The 21,184-nt window shown below is 51.2% G+C and overlaps 1 protein-coding gene, 1 long non-coding RNA gene and 2 pseudogenes across 25 annotated transcripts in view; 1 reads left to right on the top strand and 3 right to left on the bottom strand.

Annotated features, from left to right (window-relative positions):
- Positions 1–2,371, bottom strand: part of LOC101105367 (BOLA class I histocompatibility antigen, alpha chain BL3-7-like) — a 16,462-nt pseudogene extending 14,091 nt beyond the window's left edge.
- LOC106990117 (BOLA class I histocompatibility antigen, alpha chain BL3-7-like) overlaps positions 1,887–21,184 on the bottom strand; it is a 40,606-nt gene continuing 21,308 nt past the window's right edge. For 4 of the 16 annotated variants that reach the window (XM_060403290.1, XM_060403291.1, XM_060403292.1 and 1 more), the window contains one exon: positions 16,923–17,442. In XM_060403290.1, coding sequence (XP_060259273.1) covers positions 17,192–17,442 — 251 coding nt within the window. In that variant the 3' untranslated portion in view covers positions 16,923–17,191. Of the gene's footprint in view, positions 17,443–17,558; positions 17,835–19,126; positions 19,403–19,598; positions 19,869–20,135 lie in introns of all 16 variants that reach the window. The other 12 variants (XR_009597597.1, XR_009597595.1, XR_009597591.1 and 9 more) reach the window with 12 other exon arrangements.
- Positions 3,507–20,536, top strand: LOC114109646 (uncharacterized). Of its 9 annotated transcripts, XR_006057328.2 has the most exons (7): positions 9,786–9,860; positions 16,071–16,182; positions 17,358–17,499; positions 18,283–18,784; positions 19,051–19,424; positions 19,619–19,840; positions 20,107–20,536. It is a non-coding gene; the product is annotated as an uncharacterized LOC114109646 (long non-coding RNA). The 9 variants fall into 9 exon arrangements; XR_009597606.1 differs by adding an exon at positions 16,424–16,561 and having other exon boundaries at positions 16,071–16,177; positions 17,358–19,424; XR_009597609.1 differs by adding an exon at positions 16,424–16,561 and having other exon boundaries at positions 17,358–19,424.
- On the bottom strand, positions 20,724–21,184 carry LOC105603776 (interferon-induced transmembrane protein 3-like; annotated as a pseudogene).

Below are 21,184 nucleotides of genomic sequence, written 5' to 3'. Positions count from 1 at the left end.
TACAAATAGCTGTGAAAAGAAGAGAGGTGAAAAGCAAAGGAGAAAAGGAAAGATATAAGCATCTGAATGCAGAGTTCCAAAGAAATACAAGAAGAGATAAGAAAGCCTTCCTCAGCGATCAATGCAAAGAAATAGAAGCAAACAACAGAATGGGAAAGAATAGAGATCTCTTCAAGAAAATTAGAGATACCAAGGGAGCATGTCATGCAAAGATGGGCTTGATTAAGGACAGAAATGGTATGGACCTAACAGAAACAGAAGATATTAAGAAGAGGTGGCAGAAATACATAGAAGAACTGTACAAAAAAGACCTTCATGACCCAGATAATCACGATGGTGTGATCACTCACCCAGAGCGAGACATCCTGGAATGTGAAGTCAAGTGGGCCTTAGAAAGCATCACTACGAACAAAGCTAGTGGAGGTGATGGAATTCCAGTGGAGCTCTTTCAAATCTGGGAAGATGATGCTGTGAAAGTGCTGCACTCAATATGCCAGCAAATCTGGAAAACTCAGCAGTGGCCACAGGACTGGAAAAGGTCAGTTTTCATTCCAATGCCAAAGAATGCTCAAACTACTGCACAATTGCTCTCATCTCACACACTAGTAAAGTAATGCTCAAAATTCTCCAAGCAAGGCTTCAGCAATACATGAACCATGAACTTCCTGATGTTCAAGCTGGTTTTAGAAAAGGCAGAGGAACCAGAGATCAAATTGCCAACATCCGTTGGATCATCGAAAAAGCAAGAGAGTTCCAGAAAAACATCTATTTCCACTTTATTGACTATGCCAAAGCCTTTGACTGTGTGGATCACAACAAACTGTGGAAAATTCTGAAAGAGATGGGAATACCAGACCACCTGACCTGCCTCTTGAGAAACCTGTATGCAGGTCAGGAAGCAACAGTTAGAACTGGGCATGGAACAACAGACTGGTTCCAAATAGGAAAAGGAGTACGTCAAGGCTGTATGTTGTCACCCTGCTTATTTAACTTCTATGCAGAGTACATCATGAGAAACGCTGGGCTGGAAGAAGCACAAGCTGGAATCAAGATTGCCAGGAGAAATATCAATAACCTCAGATATGCCGATAATACCACCCTTAGGGCAGAAAGTGAAGAGGAACTAAAAAGCCTCTTGATGAAAGTGAAAGAGGAGAGTGAAAACGTTGGCTTAAAGCTCAACATTCAGAAAATTAGGATCATGGCACCTGGTCCCATCACTTCATGGGAAATAGATGGGGAAACAGTGTCAGACTTTATTTTGGGGGGCTCCAAAATCACTGCAGATGGTGACTGCAGCCATGAAATTCAAAGACGCTTACTCCTTGGAAGGAAAGTTATGACCAACCTAGATAGCATATTCAAAAGCAGAGGCATTACTTTGCCAACAATGGTCCGTCTAGTCAAGGCTATGGTTTTTCCAGTGGTCATGTATGGATGTGAGAGTTGGACTGTGAAGAAAGCTGAGTGCCAAAGAATTGATGCTTTTGAACTGTGGTGTTGGAGAAGACTCTTGAGAGTCCCTTGGACTGCAAGGAGATCCAACCAGTCCATTCTAAAGGAGATCAGTCCTGGGTGTTCTTTGGAAGGAATGATGCTAAAGCTGAAACTCCAGTACTTTGGTCACCTCATGCGAAGAGTTGACTCATTGGAAAAGACTCTGATGCTGGGAGGGATTGGGGGCAGGAGAAGAAGGGGATGACAGAGGATGAGATGACTGGATGGTATCACCGACTGGATGGACATGAGTTTGAGTGAACTCTGGGAATTGGTGATGGACAGGGAGGCCTGGCATGCTGCAATTCATGAGGTCACAAAGACAAGGCTTGGGGGCTTCTGATTAGGAAGAATATGGTGTTAGGTAAAAGATGACCAGGAGACCAAAATATTGTCTAATAGGCTTTATTTTTATGTTTTACTTTTTGTCTAACAGGCTTTAATGGGGAAGCGCTCCCGGGCGGGGTTCCCGACCCGAATGAGGCAGGTTGAGGAAGTCCACGCCCGGACTGTGCTGGGGAGTGGTTTCTATGTGTTCCTTGTGGGGGATGGTCAGGCTAGATCGCCCAAAAAACCTACGGTTAATGGACGGGGTTCAGATAGGTCGCCAGGCCGAGGCGTTGAGGGCTGACAGGTCCTTTTACGTGGTTGGGGTGGGGCGGCTTTAGCTGGCGAAGTGTGCTGTCATTGGTCCCCGGGTTCTGGGAGGCTCCTTTCGTTAGGGACCTTCCCCACCAGTGGGAGAGAGGAAGGGCGGCCCAACATGGTCCGGGGTCCGGCCTTACATTCTGACCCTTTTGATAGGATAAGGGGTGCCATTATTGCTTCTGGCTACTTCCCGCTGACCTGGGGCATCGCTGGGGCTGAGGGTCATGGCCGGATCCCGGTGACCTTTAGGGGCCCTCAGGGTCTCTGGACGGGAGTCTGGAGTATGCAGCCACCATCAACATCTGTCCAGTAGCCGTCTGGGTCAGCTCCCTGACCCTCCGGAGCATGATCTGAAAAATACAAGGTCCTATCCACAGGATGAGGAGCAAGGCCGCTAGGGGTCCGAGAAGCAGGAGACGCCATTTTGTCCAAGACGACTTCCACCATCTCGAGAAATCGAAACCGTCTGATTCGGCCTGTCTAATTCTGATGTTCTCTCTCAGCTCTTGGGTGGTTTAATTACAGAGAAAGAATATCCCGGGTTTTCTGCATATCGGAGGGTTTGGGGATACGGGTTCTCGTCTCGAGCTGTCACAGGCCACTGTGGTTAATGAAGTGTTGTTGGCTAGAACACAAGAGGCATTGGCTGGGAGGTACAGTATCTCAGAGGTCAAGGGCCCCACTGGCAAAGTTGAGCCTCTTATCCATTTCCTGGGGATCGGTTGGGCAAGGAACGGTCGAGGTCTCAAGGGAAGACAGAGCTAACGTGAGAGGTTTGGTGAGGTTTCAGTCAGGGTCTGATAGGTGTCATTGAGGCTGGTGAAAATTTGAGATGAAGAATCCAGGGGTTTGAGCGCCTGATGAACCTGGTCTAGGAGTTTTTGGGTTCATGGTGTGGACCAGAGGCTTCAGTAGCCAACTTTATGAGGTCCTGTTGGACCTCATGTTGGATTTGTTCTTGCCTCCGATCTTGGCCCCCCTTCCCGTCTGTCATTCCGTAGTGAGTTTGCATGGTAAAACAGAGATCTTTGCCTCTAGCTTTATAGCAGTTAGAGACTGAGCTTGATTTGGCAGTCCCAAGGCTCTTGGCCATCCAATACCACTTTCCCCCACGGGAGCACGGCTGGGCGGGTGAGACATAACAGGCCCGGTGGACATAAGTGTAAGTTGTGAACCCAGTTCCCCAGCGGTCTCGTTGGGTGCAGCCCCGGGGCCAGGGCGTAGGTTGTCTTGCCCATGTTATCGTGGCCAAGAGGAATAGTGGCAAGAGCATGTTTAGCTATGATATTAGAATGAGAATGATAAAAGAGAAGAAGTCAATTTGAGATTCTGTAAAAAGGAGGAAGGTCCCCTGTAAGTGCAGATCAGAAATTGCCTGAAAGAAAGAGTCACAGTCAATAACTGGAGTAGCCAGCCAGAGGTCCTGTAATAGGATCAGGATAAAGTCTTCGAGGCAGGCTAGGGTGAGAGACATATGGCCAGGTCAGACGGTCCCAAAGGAATAGCACCCCAGGAGTAGTGAACAGATAATAAGGTAAGCAAGGGCCAGTGAAAGTCGAAGTGTGAGCGGCCAGTCCTGGGGGGACATGACAGCCAGTCCAATTGCCAAGAGTATGGCCAGAGTTGCGATCGGCAACAGCCACAGCGGATGAGGCCAGACAAGCATTGGACGGGGCGCGTCAGTCACTGGCGGGAGGCAGGGGTGTCTTAGTAATGGTGATCTTGGTAGGTCCCAAGATTTTAGAGGTGTAAGTCTCCAGGGGTTTGGGAGAAGGCAGACCGTGTAGTGGAGCCCATTTGAGCCATGTGATGTGATACCATGGCTCTTGTCTTCACAGTTTGGCTGCTGTAGGGGTGGTGAGGACCACCGTGAAAGGCCCAATCTACCAGGGCTGAAGGGGTTGAGGCGTCAGCGTTTTTAGGAGGACCTGATCTCCTGGTGCCAAAGCGGGGGATGGGATTGCCTGGGGGTGGTCTCTGACAGGTTGAGGGAGGACATGGTCAGCGTGTTCTCTAAGTAGGGACCTCAGGAAGGTGAAATAGGGCAAGTAAGTTCCCAGAGGGGGCGGTTGGGGGATCCGGAAAGTTAGTCAGCTTATATGGCCTACCGTACAGCAGTTCAAAAGGTCTCAAATCCATCTTGGCATGAGGAGTTGTCCGTATGTGGGTCAGGGCTGCTGGCAGGAGATCGACCCAGGAGAGACAAAGTTCTGCCGTTAACCTGGTCAGATGAGCCTTGAGGATGCCGTTAGCCCGTTTACCTTGCCTGATGATTGAGGTCGTGGAATGAGGTGTGTTAAGAGAGTGTTGGCGATGGTATCGGCTGTCTCCTGGGCAGTGGGGAGTGCTTTTACCCATCTAGAAAAAGTGTCAACACAGACCAGCATATATCAGAAGGTCTGATGTCTAGGCACATGAATAAAGTCTATCTGCCAATCCTGTCCTGGCAGGTGTCCCCTCAACTGGTGAGTTTCTTGCGGCGGCCTGAGTCTTCCTTGAGGAGAGGTCTTGGCACAGATTAGGCAGCATTGATGGACTGCCTGAATGGTAGGTCGGAGATGTAATGGAGAAAAGAGAGGGCTAAGGAAGGTCAAGAGTGCACAGGGCCCAATGTGTAAAGAGTCATGGATCTGGGTGATAATGGACATTGCCTGTTTTTTGGGTAGGACTAGTTTGTCGTGGAGCGTGATCCATCCCGAGCGGTGTTTGGAAGTGCCCTCCTGTGAGAGGAGGGCCTCTATTTTGGCCTTTGAGTAGTTAAGTGTAAGGGAGGTCCTGAGAAATAGTGTAGGCAGAGGCCCCTGTTGTAAGGCTATCTGTCTGGCCACCTGGTCAGCCTTATTGTTGCCTAGGGAAACCGTGTTGTGAGTCGTCTGATGTCCTTTGCAGTGTAGGATGGATACCTGGGTGGGCTGTGAGATGGCCTCAGGAGCTTGGCGATTAGGGGGGCATTAGAGATGGGTGGTCCCTTGGTGGTGAGGAATCCCCTCTCTCTCCAAATAGCTGAATGTGAATGTGCAATCAAAAAGGCATATTTGGAGTCAGTGTAGATGTTAACCCGTTTTCCCGTTGCCGGGTGTAAGGCTCTAGTGAGCGCTAGTAGTTCTGCCTTTTGGGAGGTGGTTCCCTCCGGTAGCAGGCGAGCCTCGAGGATGTCATTGGTGGTCACAACTGCATATGCAGCAGCCTGGTGACCGTTAGGGTCTCGTTTTGAACTGCCATTTACAAACAGCGTGAGGTCTGGGTTTTGCAGCAGAGTAGCAAAAAGGTTCGGGGGCAGTTGGGTAAGAGTGTCCAGGACTTCTATGCATGAGTGAGGTTCTGTGTCTTTGCCTGAAGGATAGGTTGGAAGCGAGGGGAGAGAAGATAGGGGGTTTAGCTGGGAGCTGCGGCCCAAAGTAACCTGGGGGTTATCCAGAAAGACCAGGTGGAGTTGTTGGAGCCGAGAGTCGCTAAGGCCTGACAGGAATTTGGAAGCCAGGAGGTCAGCCAGGTGGTGTGGTGAGAATATAGTTAGGGGTTGATCTAGAATTAGCTTTTTTGCATCTGCGTATAGAGAAGCTGCTGCTGCCAGGGCACATAGGCAGGGGAACCATCCCCAGGCGGTGGGGTCTAACTGTTTGGAGATGAATGTCACTGGCAGCATTTTAGGGCCCGCAGGCTGTATGAGGGCTCCAAAAGTTATGCCCCCCCCTTTTTTTATTAGTGTACAGGTGATAGGGGAGGTTGGGATTGGGCAGGAAGAGTGGGGAAGAGGACAGCAAAGCTGAGTAAAGGTTGTAGAAAGCCTCCTGGACCTCTGTTTCTGAAGAGAGCGGTCCAGTAGGAGTGTCTTTTGTGGCTGCGTAGAGGGGTTTAGCCAAGGAAGTATAGTTGGGGACCCAGTGTCGGAAGAATCTTGTTATCCCCAAAAAGGACAAGATTTGTTCTCCAGTGGAAGGGGGCAGAGGTCTCGGAGAACGCTGAGTCTGTCAGTAGTCAGAGCCTTGGTTGTCGGGGTAATCTTTAGACCTAGGTAAGTCACAGAGGTCTGGGTGAGTTGGGCCTTTTGTTGAGATGCTTGGTATCCTTTAGAGCTAAGGAAGTTAAGAAGAATAGTGGTATGTGTCTGAGAGAGAGCTTGTGAGGGGCTGCAGAGCAGAAGGTCATCCACATACTGTAAGAGGACACTAGGGGCCAGCGGGCACGCAGCCAGATCCCAGGCCAGAGCCTGGCCAAAAAATGGGGGCTGTCTCTAAACCCATGGGGGAGGACCGTCCATGTTAGCTGGGAGGACTGTCGGGTTTCTAGGTCGGTTCATGTAAAAGCAAAGAGGAATTGGCAGTCTGGGTGTAAGGGAATAGTGAAAAAAGGCATCTTTGAGGTCTATGACAGTAAAGTGAGTCGTACTGCTAGGGATGTTGGAAAGTAAGGTATAGGGATTGGGGACAATCAGATAAGCAGGGATTACGGCCTCGTTTATCAGTCAAAGGTCCTAGACCAATCGGTAGGCGCCAGAAGTTTTCCGCACCGGGAGAATGGGAGTATTGCAGGGCAAGGTCGTGGGGACTAGGAAGCCCTGGCCCAAGAGATGGTCTATGATTGGTTTAAGACCGCGTAGGTGAGTCTGAGAGATGGGGAATTGAGGGCAGCTTGGGAAGCGGGAAAGATCACGTAGTTTAAGCAGGACTGGGGTGTGATGGGTTGTTACCAGAGGGATTTCAGTGTCCCAGATGGTAGGGTCGACAACTGGAGCCTCAGGGGAGCAGAGGAGGAGTAGGGGCAAGGTGAGAGATTGGGAAAATGAGAGAGGTAGGTGAATGGTGGTCCCAAGCTTAGCTAAAATGTCCCATCCCAGCAGGGGAGTGGGGCATGAAGGGATTATCAGAAAAGTGTGTGAACAGGAAGTGATCAAGCTGACAGGGCTGTGGCCCAGTCTGCAAGGGTTGTGAAGATGTGCCATCTATAGCCACCACCAAGACCTGGGAAGGATGCAACGTGTCCCCGAAGGAGGGAAGGACCGAGTAAGTAGCCCCCCCGTATCTATCAAAAAATCGAGACTTACCCGCCACTTGAAGCATTACCCTGGGCTCGGCTTGGGTCATGGGGGTCCCCGAGTCTGGGTGCCGTCAATCTTCATCAAAGGAGAGAAGTTCTAAGGTGGGGTGCAGCCAGGAAATGTCCTTTTGGGGGCCCAGACCTTGGCCCAGTAAGGCCAGGGCCTGAGTGGCCTGGGGACGATCACTCGCCCAATGTCCTGGTTGTTTGCAACGAGGGCACGGCTTTGTCGGGGGTCGGGGGTCTGGGCATTGGCGGGCCCAGTGGCCCTCATGACCACATTTGAAGCAGGCTCCCGGCGGTGGCCTCTGGGGACCCACCTTTTGTCCCGTGGCCGGCCGCAGGGCTGCTACCAGTGTCTGGGTGTGTCCCTCAAGGAGGTTAGTCTGGAGTTCGGCTTTTTGTTTAAGCCTTGCCTTGCTGCTGGCTTTGGTGACTTCGTCTCAGGCGTTATAAACCTTAAAGGCCATTTTTACCAGGTCTCGGAGAGGGGTCTGAGGCACATCCTCAGCCTTGGAGAGTTTTTTTTCTTTCTGATGTCTGGAGCCGATTGGGATATAAAACGGTTGGCTAGGGTGGTGATTCCCACCAGAGAGTCTGGGGCAATCTGGGGATAGGTGGTGAGAGCCTCTGTCAGCCTGTTAAGAAAGGCTGCCGGGTTTTCATCGGGGCCCTGGGTTACTTCATCTAGCTTAAGTAGGTTTACTACCTTGAGGGAGGTGGTCTCCATTCCCTCCAATAGGCATTTTACCATGTACTGAATGTAGGCTCTTCCTCTCTGCCCCTCCTGATAGTCCCAGTCTGGGTCTACGTCTGGAATAGCAGCCGTTCCAGGTGGCCGGGCAGGGTCTGCTGGGTTGGCTAGATGTCTCCGGTCTGCTACCACTCTTGTTGTGGCCCAAATGGCCTTTTTTCCTCTGGGGTAGTAGTGGACCCCATGACAAATACGTCCTGCCAGGTGAGGGCATAAGACCGAGACAGCTGGGTAAAGTTTTCGATGTAGTTGGAGGGGTTGGCCGAATAGGAGCCTAGCCGCTGTTTGATATGGGCGTGGTCTTGGAGTGAAACGGGGCACGTGGACAGGGGTGAGAACCTCCACGCAGGCCACCTGGCGGAGAGGAAGCAGGGGAGCTGGCGGCAGATTGGGAGCGGTCTGGGACCTTGTGTGTGAGCTGACTGGTGAGTCAGAAAGGGGTGGGCGTGGAGGATGGGCGGATATTGAGGCGGAGCCCAGGGAGTGGCGAGAGGCGTAGTCACAGGAGAGCTGGCCTGTGAGGACGATGGGGGAGGGGAGGATAATGGAGGAAGTTGGTGAGGGTGATAAAGGGGAAGTTGGTGTGGGGGAGGTTGGTGAGGCAGGGCACAAAGGAAGGGGTGGGTATAGAGGTGGCTTAGTCAGAGGAGGGCTGGGCTGTGAGGACGATGGGGGAGGAGAGGATAGTGGATATGGAGGAAGCTGGTGAGGGCGATAGAGGGGGAGTTGGTGTGGGGCTAGGAAGGGCCACGGTTAGGAGAATTTCAGAAGGGGAACAGTGGGTATATAGGGTGGGACCGGAGCGCAACAGCCAGAAAGCCCGGACGTAGGGTACCTCAGACCATTTTCCCGTCCTCTGGCGGTAATTATCTAAGTCACGGAGGATGTTAAAATCGAAAGTTCTGGTTGGCGGCCATTGTGAGCCATTATCTAAACAATATTGGGGCCATGCCTCAGAACAAAGGAAAGTTTAGCGTTTCGAGTGAACTCCTCCAGAGATATGCAGAGTTCTGAGGCTGGTGAGTAAACATTCTAGTGGTGCAGACCAGGATTGGTCGGCCCTGGAGGCATATGCCCCCATGGCGACTATGAAACGAAGGTCCTGGATCAATCGTTAGTGAGGCTGGAGGTGGTCCAGTCAGGTGTCCCCGAACCGGCCGTCAACCCAGCGAGGAGAGGGCCACTCAGCCAAGACGGACGTCTCCGAGTTGACCGACGCCAAGGAATAGCAGGCCTGGCCTGCGGAGGAGGGGTCTGGACGCGGCCGCGATTTAAAGGGACTGAGACACCCTAGGAATAATAGCCATGGGAACAAGAACCCCCAGAACCCGACCGATGGAACTTACCCCATATCCTGCCAGACGGTTGAATGGTCCCGGAAGGGTGATGGGGTGACCTAGTACGGCAGGGGTCAGACCAGAGAGGAGCCCCAAATCCCACTTGTCGCGGGATGGGCCCTCACCTTGAGCCCCATGTTGGGCGCAAAATGTTAGGTAAAAGACGACCAGGACACCAAAAGAGTGTCTAACAGGCTTTAATGGGGAAGCGCTCCGGGCGGGGTTCCCGGACCCAAACGTTGCAGAGGAAGTCCAGGCCCGGACTGTGCTGGGGAGTGGTTTCTATCTTTTCGTTGTGGGGGATGGTCAGGCTAGATCGCCCAAAAAACCTACGGTTAATGGACGGGAGTTCAGATAGGTCGCCAGGCTGAGGCGTCACAGGCTGACAAGTCCTTTTACGTGGTTGGGGTGGGGCGGCTTTATTTGGCGAAGTGTGCTGTCATTGGCCCAGGATCTGGGAGGCTCCTTTTGTTAGGAACTTCCGGCTCCGGCCTGGCCGGCGGGAGAGAGGAGAGGAAGCCCATCATGGCCCCGGGTCCGGCCTTACACGTGGCACCGTCTGCTTCAAGGGCGCCATGACTGTTGGGGTGAGTGTCCTGAACTGAGAGGGTAAAGGAGCCCAGAAAGTGGAGGCATCAGTCAAGCAGCAGCATCTCCCTCCATCAGCTCAGATTGATTTCCACAGGGCAGACTGGAGGTGAGACTTCTCCATCGGACCCGCAGTCCTTCCTGACTTCTGGTCTGGGGGCACACAGGTGAGCGGTGCTCTCCTTGGTCAGGACAACCTTAGCCCCACCCAGGTAAAGCATCTGTGGCACGCGTGTTCTAAGGGGCACCTCCCACAGACCCGAGACAGGGCACAGGAGCACTTTCTGCAGCAGGACCTGACTGGAAGCAAGAGGCTGGCGAAGGGTTCTCCCTAGGCAGGGCCTGTTCCCTCCCTGCCAGGTGCACACAATACACACTAAGGTAATGGGAATAGAGAACTCATTCCATATCTGTTTATCCGAATGGGATGATATATTCTTTCATGGTTTTATTCAAGGTTAACCTCATTCATGCAGTTTGCATGCATGTTTCGAGTATTCTTGCATTTTAGTAAACTCTCAGGTGTCATTGATTGCAGTCAGCTCTCATTAAGCATAAACTTTCATCCTCAATCATTTTCTTGTGTGATAATTTAATCAAAGGCACAATTGTCTATAAATTAAGAAGTCAAATATCTGTGCTTGATTTCTCATGATACAGACTCTTATAATCCTGATTCTTCTCAATTTCTGCTTTCCCGTTGGAGACCACTTTGAATGATTTTTAGCTGATTCTTTGGGCTTTTATTTCCAATTCTCTAAACCCGGTGCCTTGTTGGAACTGCTGCTTGATTTTTCTGTCACAGCCACTGTCTGTCGCATCACACGGTGGCTGATGCAATACTTCATGGTCACGGCTTTCTCTCACTCTTCCCATCCCTTCAGTTTCCCACTTCATTTATATATGGATCATACTTAGTTCATTCAGCTTTTTCTTTTCCCTGACTACTACACTTGTCAACTAAAAAGATGCTCAACTTAAGACTTGTGAGTTAAGTTTTATTTGGGGCAAAATGAGGACTGCAGCCTGGGAGACAGCACCTCAGATAGCCCAGAGAAACAGCTCCAAAGAGGTAGGGAGGGAAGGTCAGTGTATATGATTTTGGTGAAGGGGGGAGTTCAGTGCAATCAAGTTTATCTTCCAAAGGTTTCTGCTAGTCACAAGGAGCTGATCTCACCATGAAAGGATTTAATGTTTTTCTACATATGAGGAAGTGAAGCGAACCAAAGGACTGGAAAAGGTCAGTTTTCATTCCGATCCCTAGGAAGGGCAATGCCAAAGAATGTTTAAACTACCGTACAATTGTACTCACTTCACATGCTGGCAACATTCTCCAAGCTAGGCGTCAGCAGTATGTGAACTGAGAACTTCCAGATGTACAAGCTGGGTTTACAAAAGGCAGAGGAACCAGAGATCAAATTGCCAGCATTTGTTGGATCACAGAGAAAGCAAGGGAATCTAGAAAAACACCCACTTCTGCTTCATTGACTATGCTAAAGTCTTTGAAAGAGATGGGAATACCAGACCACCTTACTTGTCTCCTGAAAACCTGTATGCAGGTCAAGAAGCAACAGATAGAACCAGACACAGAACTACGGACTGGTTTAAAATTAGGAAGGAGTATAATAAGGCTGTACATTGTCACCCTGCTTATTAATTTATATGCAAGATACATTAACCAAAACGCCAGGCTAGATGAATCACAAGTTGGATTCAAGATTGCCAGGGGAAATATCAACAACCTCAGATAAGGAGATGATACCACTTTAATGGAAAAAAGTGAAGAAGAACTAAAGAGCCTCTTGATGAAAGCGGAAAGTGAAAGAGCTGGCTTAAAACTCAATATTTAAAAAGCCAAGATCATGGCATCCAGTCCCATCACTTCAAGGCAAATAGAAAGGGAAAAAGTGGAAGCAGTGACAGATTTTATTTTCTTGAGTTCCCAAATCACTGCAGACAGACTGCAGTCATGAAATTAAAAGACACTTGCTCCTTGGAAGGGAAACTATGACCAACTTTGACAGTGTATTAAAAAGCAGAGATATTACTTTGCCAACAAAGATCCATATTGTCATAGCTACAGTTTTTCCAGTTAGTCGTGTACAAATGTGAGAGCTGGACCACTAAGAAACCTGAGGGCCAAAGAACTGATGCTTTCAAATTGTGGTTCTGGATAAGACTCTTGAGAGTCCCTTGGACAGCAAGGAGATCAAACCAGTCAATCCTAAAGGAAATCAACCCTGAATACTCATGGGAAGGACTGATGCTAAAGGTGAACTCCGATATGTTGGCCACCTGAAAAGAAGAGCCGACTCACTGGAAAAGACCCTGATGCTGGGAAAGCTAGAACGCAAAAGGAGAAGGTGGGGACAGAAGATGAGATGATTAGGTAGCATCACCAAGCCAATCGACATGACCTTGAGCAAACTCCAGGAAATAGCGTAGGACAGCGAAGCCTGGCATGACATGGGGTCACAAAGAGTCAGACACGACTTAGCGACTGAACAACAGGAACAGATATGAGATGCGAGAACTGAGATCACAAAATCAGTTCTTGAAAATAATCTCTCTAAAGACCCATTCCACTAGCTTCCCTGGAGCACAAAGGGCCTCATTCTGCACTTCCTCAGGGTGTGTTGAAGGCCAACAGCTGTAGCAGCCCAGGATTCAATCTCTGGAGAGGCAGAGGACAGATGCCCTCAGCAAGTGCCAATTTTAGCGGACATACTCATGTGTAAACTCTATTACCTCTCACTTTATGCACAACCTCTTGTTCTCCCTGAGTTAAAAATCGCCTTTGTGTTTGCTGATTATGTTCTAAGAAGCTCTCATGAATTCAGCTCTAATGATTCCCCTGTTTGCATGACTCTTTAAGTAGTGGGGATACTTTAGATATTCCATCAGTTTTTCCTTCTTTGGAAATGTCATCCTGGACCCTGCTGACGTGCTCCCACCTGGTCTGGATTCTTCTGCATCTGCAGCAGAGCCATCCTCCTAGGATCTCCCTCCACCACCATCTGGGCAGCACTTTACAGTGCTGCGGGTACTGCATAGCATAGGGAACTCTACCCAGCACTCTCTAATGGCATGTATGGGGAAAGAATCTAAAAAAGACTGAATATATTTAGAGCTGACTCACTGTATTGTACAGCAGAAAGTGACACAGCATTGTAAATCAATTACACGCTAATGAAAACAAAACAAAACAAGTAAGCAAGCAGATGTCTACCCTGCTGCTGCTGAGTCACTTCAGTCGTGTGCGGCTCTGTGTGACCCCATAGACGGCAGCCCACCAGGCTTCTCTGTCCACAGGATTCTCCAGGCAAGAACACTGGAGTGTGTTGCCATTTCCTTCTCAAGATCTCTACCCTGGATGGCATTTATTAGTCACTTGTTCTTTCAGCCAAACCCGAGTGCCTGCATTGTACCAGGTCAAGTTCCACTTCCAGTTCCAGATCTTTGCTCTAACAATTGAAATTTGATGTTCTTGTCCATCCCTCTCTCCTCCACACATGATAAGGAGCATTTCCAGACTAGGAGCATTCCACACTGAAAGAGTCTTGGTAGGAGGCAGAGATCACCTTCCTCCATTAAAGAAAACCCACTTTCCCAGATATTCTTGCCAGAGTGCACAGCCTCATGCTGAGGTCCCACCACTCAGGTGACCACATGCCAGACTCTACTCAGGACATTGTGACACAGAGAAGCTGGAACTATGCAGGATGCACCCGACAAGGGTGTCGAGAGCGGCAGTCACACCACCTCCAGTTGTCAGGAGCCTCCTCAGCGCAGGGTCCACGCCCAGCACGAGGAGCTCACTGTGTGAGCAGGGACACTGTGCCCCAGCAGGGGTGAAACTTCCTTTGTGCGATCTGGCCTGGAGTGGACACTGTGGATCCTGTTCCCGGGGAGCCATATATATATATAGTACTGTATGTCTAACTTAATTTGGATCCCACTGTTAGCTCCAAGAATGAGTGAGGAGAACTCAACCTGGAGAACAGTTTCAGAGAGCAAGTATTTCATTACGCTGCGCTGTGAACCACTGCCTAAGTCTTCAGGTGGAAATAAGAACTGCATTATTTCTCAACATCACACCTCATAATTTACAATATAGGTATTCCCTTTTCTTTCTGAAGGAAAAAAAAAAAAGCTTTTAAATGTGGATTTAAGACCCCTCTCTGGCCACTTGATCTCATATACCTCAGGGCTTCCTAAATTGTCTGATCAGAATTGCTTGTGGGACTTCTTACAAAATGCTCAGCCTCTCCCCAGAACCACCTTCTCAGAGTATTAAGACAAGACCAAGGGACTGCTTATTTAACAACCTCTGTGTGTGAGGCTGATACACACCATGTGGGAATCCTGGTCTATGTTTGTTCTTGCTACTAAAAGTGTGATCTGAAGACCAGCAGCATCAGCCCCAACCTTGTTACAAATGCAGATTCTCAGGCTCTACTCCCGACTGTCTAGATCTAATGAGGGTCCAGGGGAACACCAGCATCCCCACCCTGGACACTGCACTAATCCTACAGGCTTCTCCCACCCTTCACCTCCTGATTCTGCTCAGCAGTTAGACTGACGCTTCTAGTGAGCAGTCACACCAGGTCACCTTCTATTGAAACCATCTTATGAGTCCACATCTTTCACAGACATCAGACACCTTCTAATATCCTGGAGCCCCACATGATCTGGCCAGACACTGGATCTCATCTCAGTTCCTCACTCCTCCAGCCACACCTGCCTCCTGGCTCTTCCTTGAACACACACACTCTCCTGCCCTCCTGCATTTGCACTGGAGGCTCCTCTGCCTGGAGAGCACTCCCCCCAGACATGCTTGTGGACATTCTTTCATGTCCTTCACATCTTTACTCAAATATCATCTCCTCCACGAGGCCTTCACTGACCATTCTAGTAAAACAGCCACATTCCCTGGACCCACATGCTTATACTCTGGGTCACCTTCCTCAGAGCCCTTGCCAATCTCTAGGCAGACACTTCCCTCCCTTATTAGGCCCACTCTGACCCCTCACCAGAACACAGTGCACGAGGCCAAGAAGGGTATCTGTTGTTAGTTCACTGAGGTTTCACAGATGTAAAAATAGAGCATCATCTATGAGGCACACAACAAATATGAGATGAAGGAAGGATCAGTGTGGACGCCTCTGTACTCCATCTTCATTAATGTGGACTCAGGCCACTTGACTCTCGCGGCAGCTACAGCACATCATCCCCTCACACTGACATCAGTGCTGCCTGTGCTTCCCCACCAGAGCGGCTCACCCTCCCTCCCACACCAACCGGTCTGTACTCTACACATAACGCTATTTTCTCTTCAGAAAGATGATCCCAGGCGACAAGTCCCACATTCCAACCTGCTGTGACTATTAGGCACTGCTTTATAAATTCAGGAGTTTGGGTTGGAAGAGGTGACAGGCTTCAGAGAAGATAGAAATCCAGCAAGAATGAAGACTGGAAACTATTGGGTCCCTCCTCTATGATAACCCCAGAATCTGGTACCTTAAACAAAGATGCAGAAAGGATGCCAAGAAGAATCCAGGAAACAGCCTGAGAAGGCTGGCAAGAGCTGAGTGAGACGAGAGTTTCCCTCTTGGCGGCACTGAGGATCCTCTACGCAGGACTTTAGGGACAATGACTCCTGTCCCTGTCAGATGGGGGACACACATAGCAGAATAACAGAGCTCTAAACATGAGCAAAAAGCAACCATTATTCAGAAAAAGCCTAAATAAGCAAAATATAAACCCATATATACAAAAAAGCCCTGGGGGCAGGACCTAGGCTGAGCCCAGGCTATGTGGTGATGGAAGTCCTCAATGCCCACCATCCTAGAGACAGGACAAGGCCCAGGTGACTTCTGAGTCCCTGTGAACACAGGTCTTGGTGGGACAAGGATGGACTGAAGGGATAAGGACAAAGGGGCTGAGAATATGACCCAGCCCAGGAGTGACCACACCAAAGCCCACGATGCACGAAGCACTGAGTGGACACAGGCTCCGCGGACCTGCCCAGCTCCTCCTGTCCCTCCTGCAACAGATTGAGCACAGTAATCAAAACCATTCTGGAAGGTTCCAGGTGCTTCTGTTCATTTTCTCTCTTAAACTGAAGGAATCTTCTATTTACTTTCCCAGTAAACTCTCTTGGCAGGTATTAGAAAACAGTAATTCAATATAGATTTTATTTCCAATAGGAAAATAAGACATCTTTACTCAGCACATGTGAAGCAAAGACAGCGATGGAGGACGTTCAGCTCTGTCTCTGTTGGAACAGGAATGTGCATGATGGAAGAGAACACAGGTCAGGTAAACCATCCCTGGGGGCTTCCCCGGCAGCTCAGAGGGTAAAGTGCCTGCATGCAATGAGGGAAACCTGGGTTTGACCCTTGGGTCGGGAAGTTCCCTGGAGAAGGAAATGGCAACCCACTCCAGTATCCTTGCCTGGAAAATCCCATGGATGGAAGAGCCTGGTGGGCTACAGTCCATGGGGTCACAAAGAGTTGGACACGACTGAGTGAGCTCACTTCACTTTACGTTACGCTAATAGGAGCACAGGCACATTCAGATGCAGCTGCAGAAAGAGAGGTCCCGGGATCTGACGTCACAAAGTGGGACGAAGCATCACTCAGTCCCCACAAGGCAGCTGTCTCACATTATGAGAGAAAAGAATCAGGAACCAGTTCAGGTTGGTCATGTAAGGGCTGACATTCTCCACAGACCCCCACACGCTCACATGTCCCACTCAGAGACCCCCGCCACCCAGTGTGTCCCCTCTGCCCCAACTCCTCTCCCAATCTAGACGCCCCAGGGTCTCACCTTTAGGAACCGTGAGAGGCACATCAGGGCCCTGGGCACTGTCTGCCGGGGGAGAACAAGACCAGGATGTGGTCAGAACCCCCAGAAGAGAAACTAGAGAAGGCACTTTGAGGAGGGTGAGCCCCCCATGGCCTCCTGTCTGCACCCTCACAAGGGTCTCAGGAATCACCGCCTCTGTACTTACTTGCAGCCTGGGTGTAGGTCAGTCCTTTTTACCTGTGAGAAGAAAGTATTACGTGGGGACCAGGGAGAAGACAGTCATGAGACCCTAGAGGAACTCCCTAGTCCTGGATGACAAAGAACCTTTCAGAACTATGACCAAAAATCCAGGACAGGCTCGGGAACATGAAGGAAGGAGACGTGGGGGGACTGGACCAGCTGCCCTCCAGGAGGTCTGTCCTCAGCAGGGACATTTCCTCCTGACCTTCAAATGCTGAGAAACAGGCCCCCAGCTGGAATTATGAAGATGAAAAATCTGTCTTTCATTTTCACATGTACTTTACAAAAGGGTCAGTCTTAGCATCAGCTCAGATTCCACATGTGTGTGGAGGGTACTTTCCAGTAATGAGGCAGGCAAACTTCCACCTGGGCCAGAAACCTGCCCAGTGAGACAAGAAAACTCAGATCCCTCCCTCCTTTCCTTACTTGAGTGCTTCTTCCTCCAGATCACAGCTCCAGCCACCACAGCCACCAGGAGGAGAACCAGGCCAACAATGATGCCCATGATGAGGAAGGAGGTCTGAGGAGGTTCTGTGGAAGAAAGGGAAGGGGCCCAGACTTCAGGCTTCAGTCCTGACCTTGCTGAACGTATCCAGAAGGGCTCCTGCTTTCTCTGAGAGGAAGCTCCATTCCGACCCCCTCCTTACCCCATCTCAGGGTGAGGGGCTCCTGAAGCCCCTCGTGCTGCACACGGCACGTGTATCTTTGCTCCTCTCCAGAAGGCACCACCAGGGCCACCCACTTCTGGAAGGTTCCATCCCCTGAAGGCCTGGTCTCCACAACCTCCATGTCCTGAGTCTGGTCCTCCCCGTCACGCTGCCAGGTCAGTGAGATCTCCTCAGGGTAGAAGCCCAGGGCCCAGCACCTCAGGGTGACCTCATGCTCTGAGATGGGGTGATGGGCCACATGTGTCTCTGGAGGGTCTGAGGAAGAAGAATCAGAAAACTACTCACATTTTGCATTACCTCCGTGGGCCACTGGAAGCAGTATCAGGTGACCATCCTGAGAATAAGCAGGAGAGTGGGTTTGAAAAGAAGCAGCACAAACACCAGACATCTGCCTGGACCCCAGGGTCTGGGAACAGCTCCTAGTCCTTGGAAAGTTCTGGAGTCAGGGTGACAGCTAAGGGAGGAGGCTCCGTGTAAGAGGCAGAATACAGAGTAATGGTCCTGACGTGGGAGGAGGCCGAATGACTTAGAAAAGCTGGAGTCAGGGCTCCTAAGATGTTCTCAGGGTGAGTACAAGCCTTGAGAGACAAAGTCACGGTTCACAAGATAGTGGCCAGGGTCAAAGGGCAGCACTGACCACCTTTTTCAGGGATGGTTTAGTGTTTCTTAGTCAAAGACACTGGATTCCTTAATTGTCCTTCAGACAACTAAGATCATGGCATCCAGCCCCATCACTTCACAGCAAACAGACGGGGACACAATGGAAACAGTGACAGACTTTATTTTCTTGGATTCCAAAATCAATGTGGACAGTGACTGCAGCCAGAAAATTAAAAGCCATTTGCTCCTTGGAAGAAAAGTTATGACAAATCTAGACGGCATATCAAAAAGCAGAGACATCACTTTGGCAACAAAGGTTCATATTGTCAAAGCTGTGTTTTTTCTAGCAGACATGTATGGATGTGAGAGTTGTACCATAAAGAAGGCTGAGTGCTGAAGAATTGATGCTTTTGATCTGTGGTGGTGGAGAATACTCTTGAGAGTCCCTTGGACAGCAAGGAGTTCAAACTAGGCAATTCTAAATGAAATCAACCCTGAATACTCATTGGAAAGACTGATACTGAAGCTGAAACTCCAATACTTTGGCCACCTGATGTGAAGAGCTGACTTTTTGGAAAAGACCCTGAGGCTGGGAAAGATTGAAGGTAGGAGGAAAAGGGAATGACAGAGGATGAAACTGTTGGGTGGCATCACCAGACACAGTGGACATGAGTTTGAGCTTAGCTCCCGGAGTTGGTGATAGACAGGAAAGCCTGGCGCGCTGCAGTCTATGGGGTCGCGAAGAGTCGGACACGACTGAGCGACTAAATAACAAGTGGGGCCACTGGCGAGTCATCGTCTTGTACAGAATATGAAAACCTGGGCGCATTCCTCCCTCTGCTGAGAGGAAGTTACGGCGCTGTTCCCGCAGGGACCCCATTTTCCTCTCTTCATGGGAACCAGCTCCAGCCCGAGTGGAGATCAGGGCGGCCCCGCGCCCCTCGTACCTGCGCGCAGCAGCGTGTCCTTCCCGGTCTCCAGGTATCTGCGGAGCCACTCCACGCACTTGCCCTCCAGGTAGATCCTCACACGCGCCGCCTCACCTGCCGCCTCAGCATTGCGCTGGGTGACCTGAGCCGCCGTGTCCGCCGCGGTCCAGGAGCGCAGGTCCTCGTTCAGGGCGAGGTAATCTCTGCCGTCGTAGGCGAACTGCTCATACCCGCGCCGGAGTCTCCCGTCAGGTCCCACTTCGCAGCCGTACATCTCCTGGAGGGTGTGAGACCCTGACCACCCCGACCACACGCGGTGATTAAACCCAAACTGAAAATGAAACCGCGTCAAGTCCCCGCGAGCTCCTCCCGGGTCGGGTATCGGGCGGGTCCCGCAGTGCTGGGGTGACCCTCGGACCCGCACATTCGGGCGACCCCGCCGGTCCCTGGGGATGGGGGCGAGACCCGGCCCCGGGCCCGCGTCGCTCACCGGCCTCGCTCTGGTTGTAGTAGCCGCGCAGGGTGTTCAGGTTCGCTCGGAAACTCTGTGCGTGGCCCTTGGCTGATCGCGTCTCCTGATCCCAATACTCCGGCCCCTCCTGCTCCGCCCACCGCGCGCGCGGCTCCATCCTCGGATTCCGGGCGTCGCTGTCGAACCGCACGAACTGCGTGTCGTCCACGTAGCCGACGGCGATGAAGCGGGGCTCCCCGAGGCCGGGCCGGGACACGGCGGTGAGGAAATACCTCAGGGAGTGGGAGCCTGGGGGCGGAGAGGGGTGAGACCCGGGTAGAGGTGACCGGGCAGGGAGCGGGTGAGGGGGAGAGGAGCTCGCGAGACGGAAACGGTCGGAGAAGGACCAGGCCTTGGGGGTCGGGAAGCAAGGGAGGGACAGGACGGGACCTGGCGGAGGGGGCGGGTCTGGTCGGGGAGGGCGGGGTCCTTCCCTGGGGGTCCTGCCCCTGCGACCCTCGGGCGGTCCCCTCGCCCCTCCCCGCAGAGGCCGTTCCCTCCCGACCCCGCACTCACCCGCCAGGGTCTCAGTGAGGAGCAGCGCAATCAGGAACAGCAGGAGGAGAGCTCTGGGTCCCACGCCCCGCATCCCGGGGGTCTGGGAAGAAGAGAGTCCGGCGGGTGCTCAGAGACTTTGTAACCGGAAACTTCGGGGACTACTATATGCAAATAGGGCTCGACACAGCTTGTGAGAGAGAAAGTGAAAGAAAGGCAAGACTGAAATCCCCAAGATGGAGCGTCCCCGTCCCAGACGCCGCCCTTGACCCTGAGACCCTGAGACCCTCGCCCTCCGGGAGAACTGGGACTTTGCCCTGATCCCTCCCCTCCTATACGGAGAGCTCCTTGTCACACTGTCTGCCTGAGTCCAATCGACATTTTTCATGGTAGAAATAATAAAGTTTGAATTGTTTAATTAACTTGTTTAGAATAATATTAATAATCCATGCATTTAATATGAAAAAAAAGTTATTTCCCAAAACAAACATAGTAGTGAGAACAGTGAATTTTTTTTTTTAAACAAATGCTTCATTTTATTTCATGGTGGACAGATGCCTGTATAGGCTGCAGGAAAAAGGGGTGACTGCCTCGGGCTGTGGGCAGGGACTAGTGGCCTCCGTAGTTCTGTATGAGCTCCAAAACTGCTTGAACAATCATCAGGGAGCCTGTGGACACAATGATGATGAGGACGGTAACCAGAAGGACCCCAGGACCAGGGCACAGATGGAGGCGTAGCTCTGGGCCCTGATATGTCTCCAACCATCTTCCGGTCCCTAGACTCCACAGAGTAGGCGAATGCCACGAAGCCCGGGCAGCACCAGTGCATGAAGATGGTGTTGAACAGGGACCAGACGATGTGGTCGGGCACAGAGGTCTCACTGCGGATGTTGATCACCGTGGTCATCACGGGGGCCTGGCTCTGGGGAACCCCCAGCATGGCCACCTCATGCTCCTCCTTGAGCATCTCATAGGCTGGGGGCACCGCACCATGTGCCCCAGTGAATAAGGGCTGGGATGTGCGGTTCATGGTGGGGACAGAGCAACTGCGGTCCAGATGCCAGCACACA

This window comes from Ovis aries, chromosome 20 (genome assembly GCF_016772045.2).
Source record: "Ovis aries strain OAR_USU_Benz2616 breed Rambouillet chromosome 20, ARS-UI_Ramb_v3.0, whole genome shotgun sequence".
NCBI lineage: Eukaryota > Metazoa > Chordata > Mammalia > Artiodactyla > Bovidae > Ovis > Ovis aries.
This window is presented reverse-complemented; position numbering and strand designations above follow the sequence as displayed.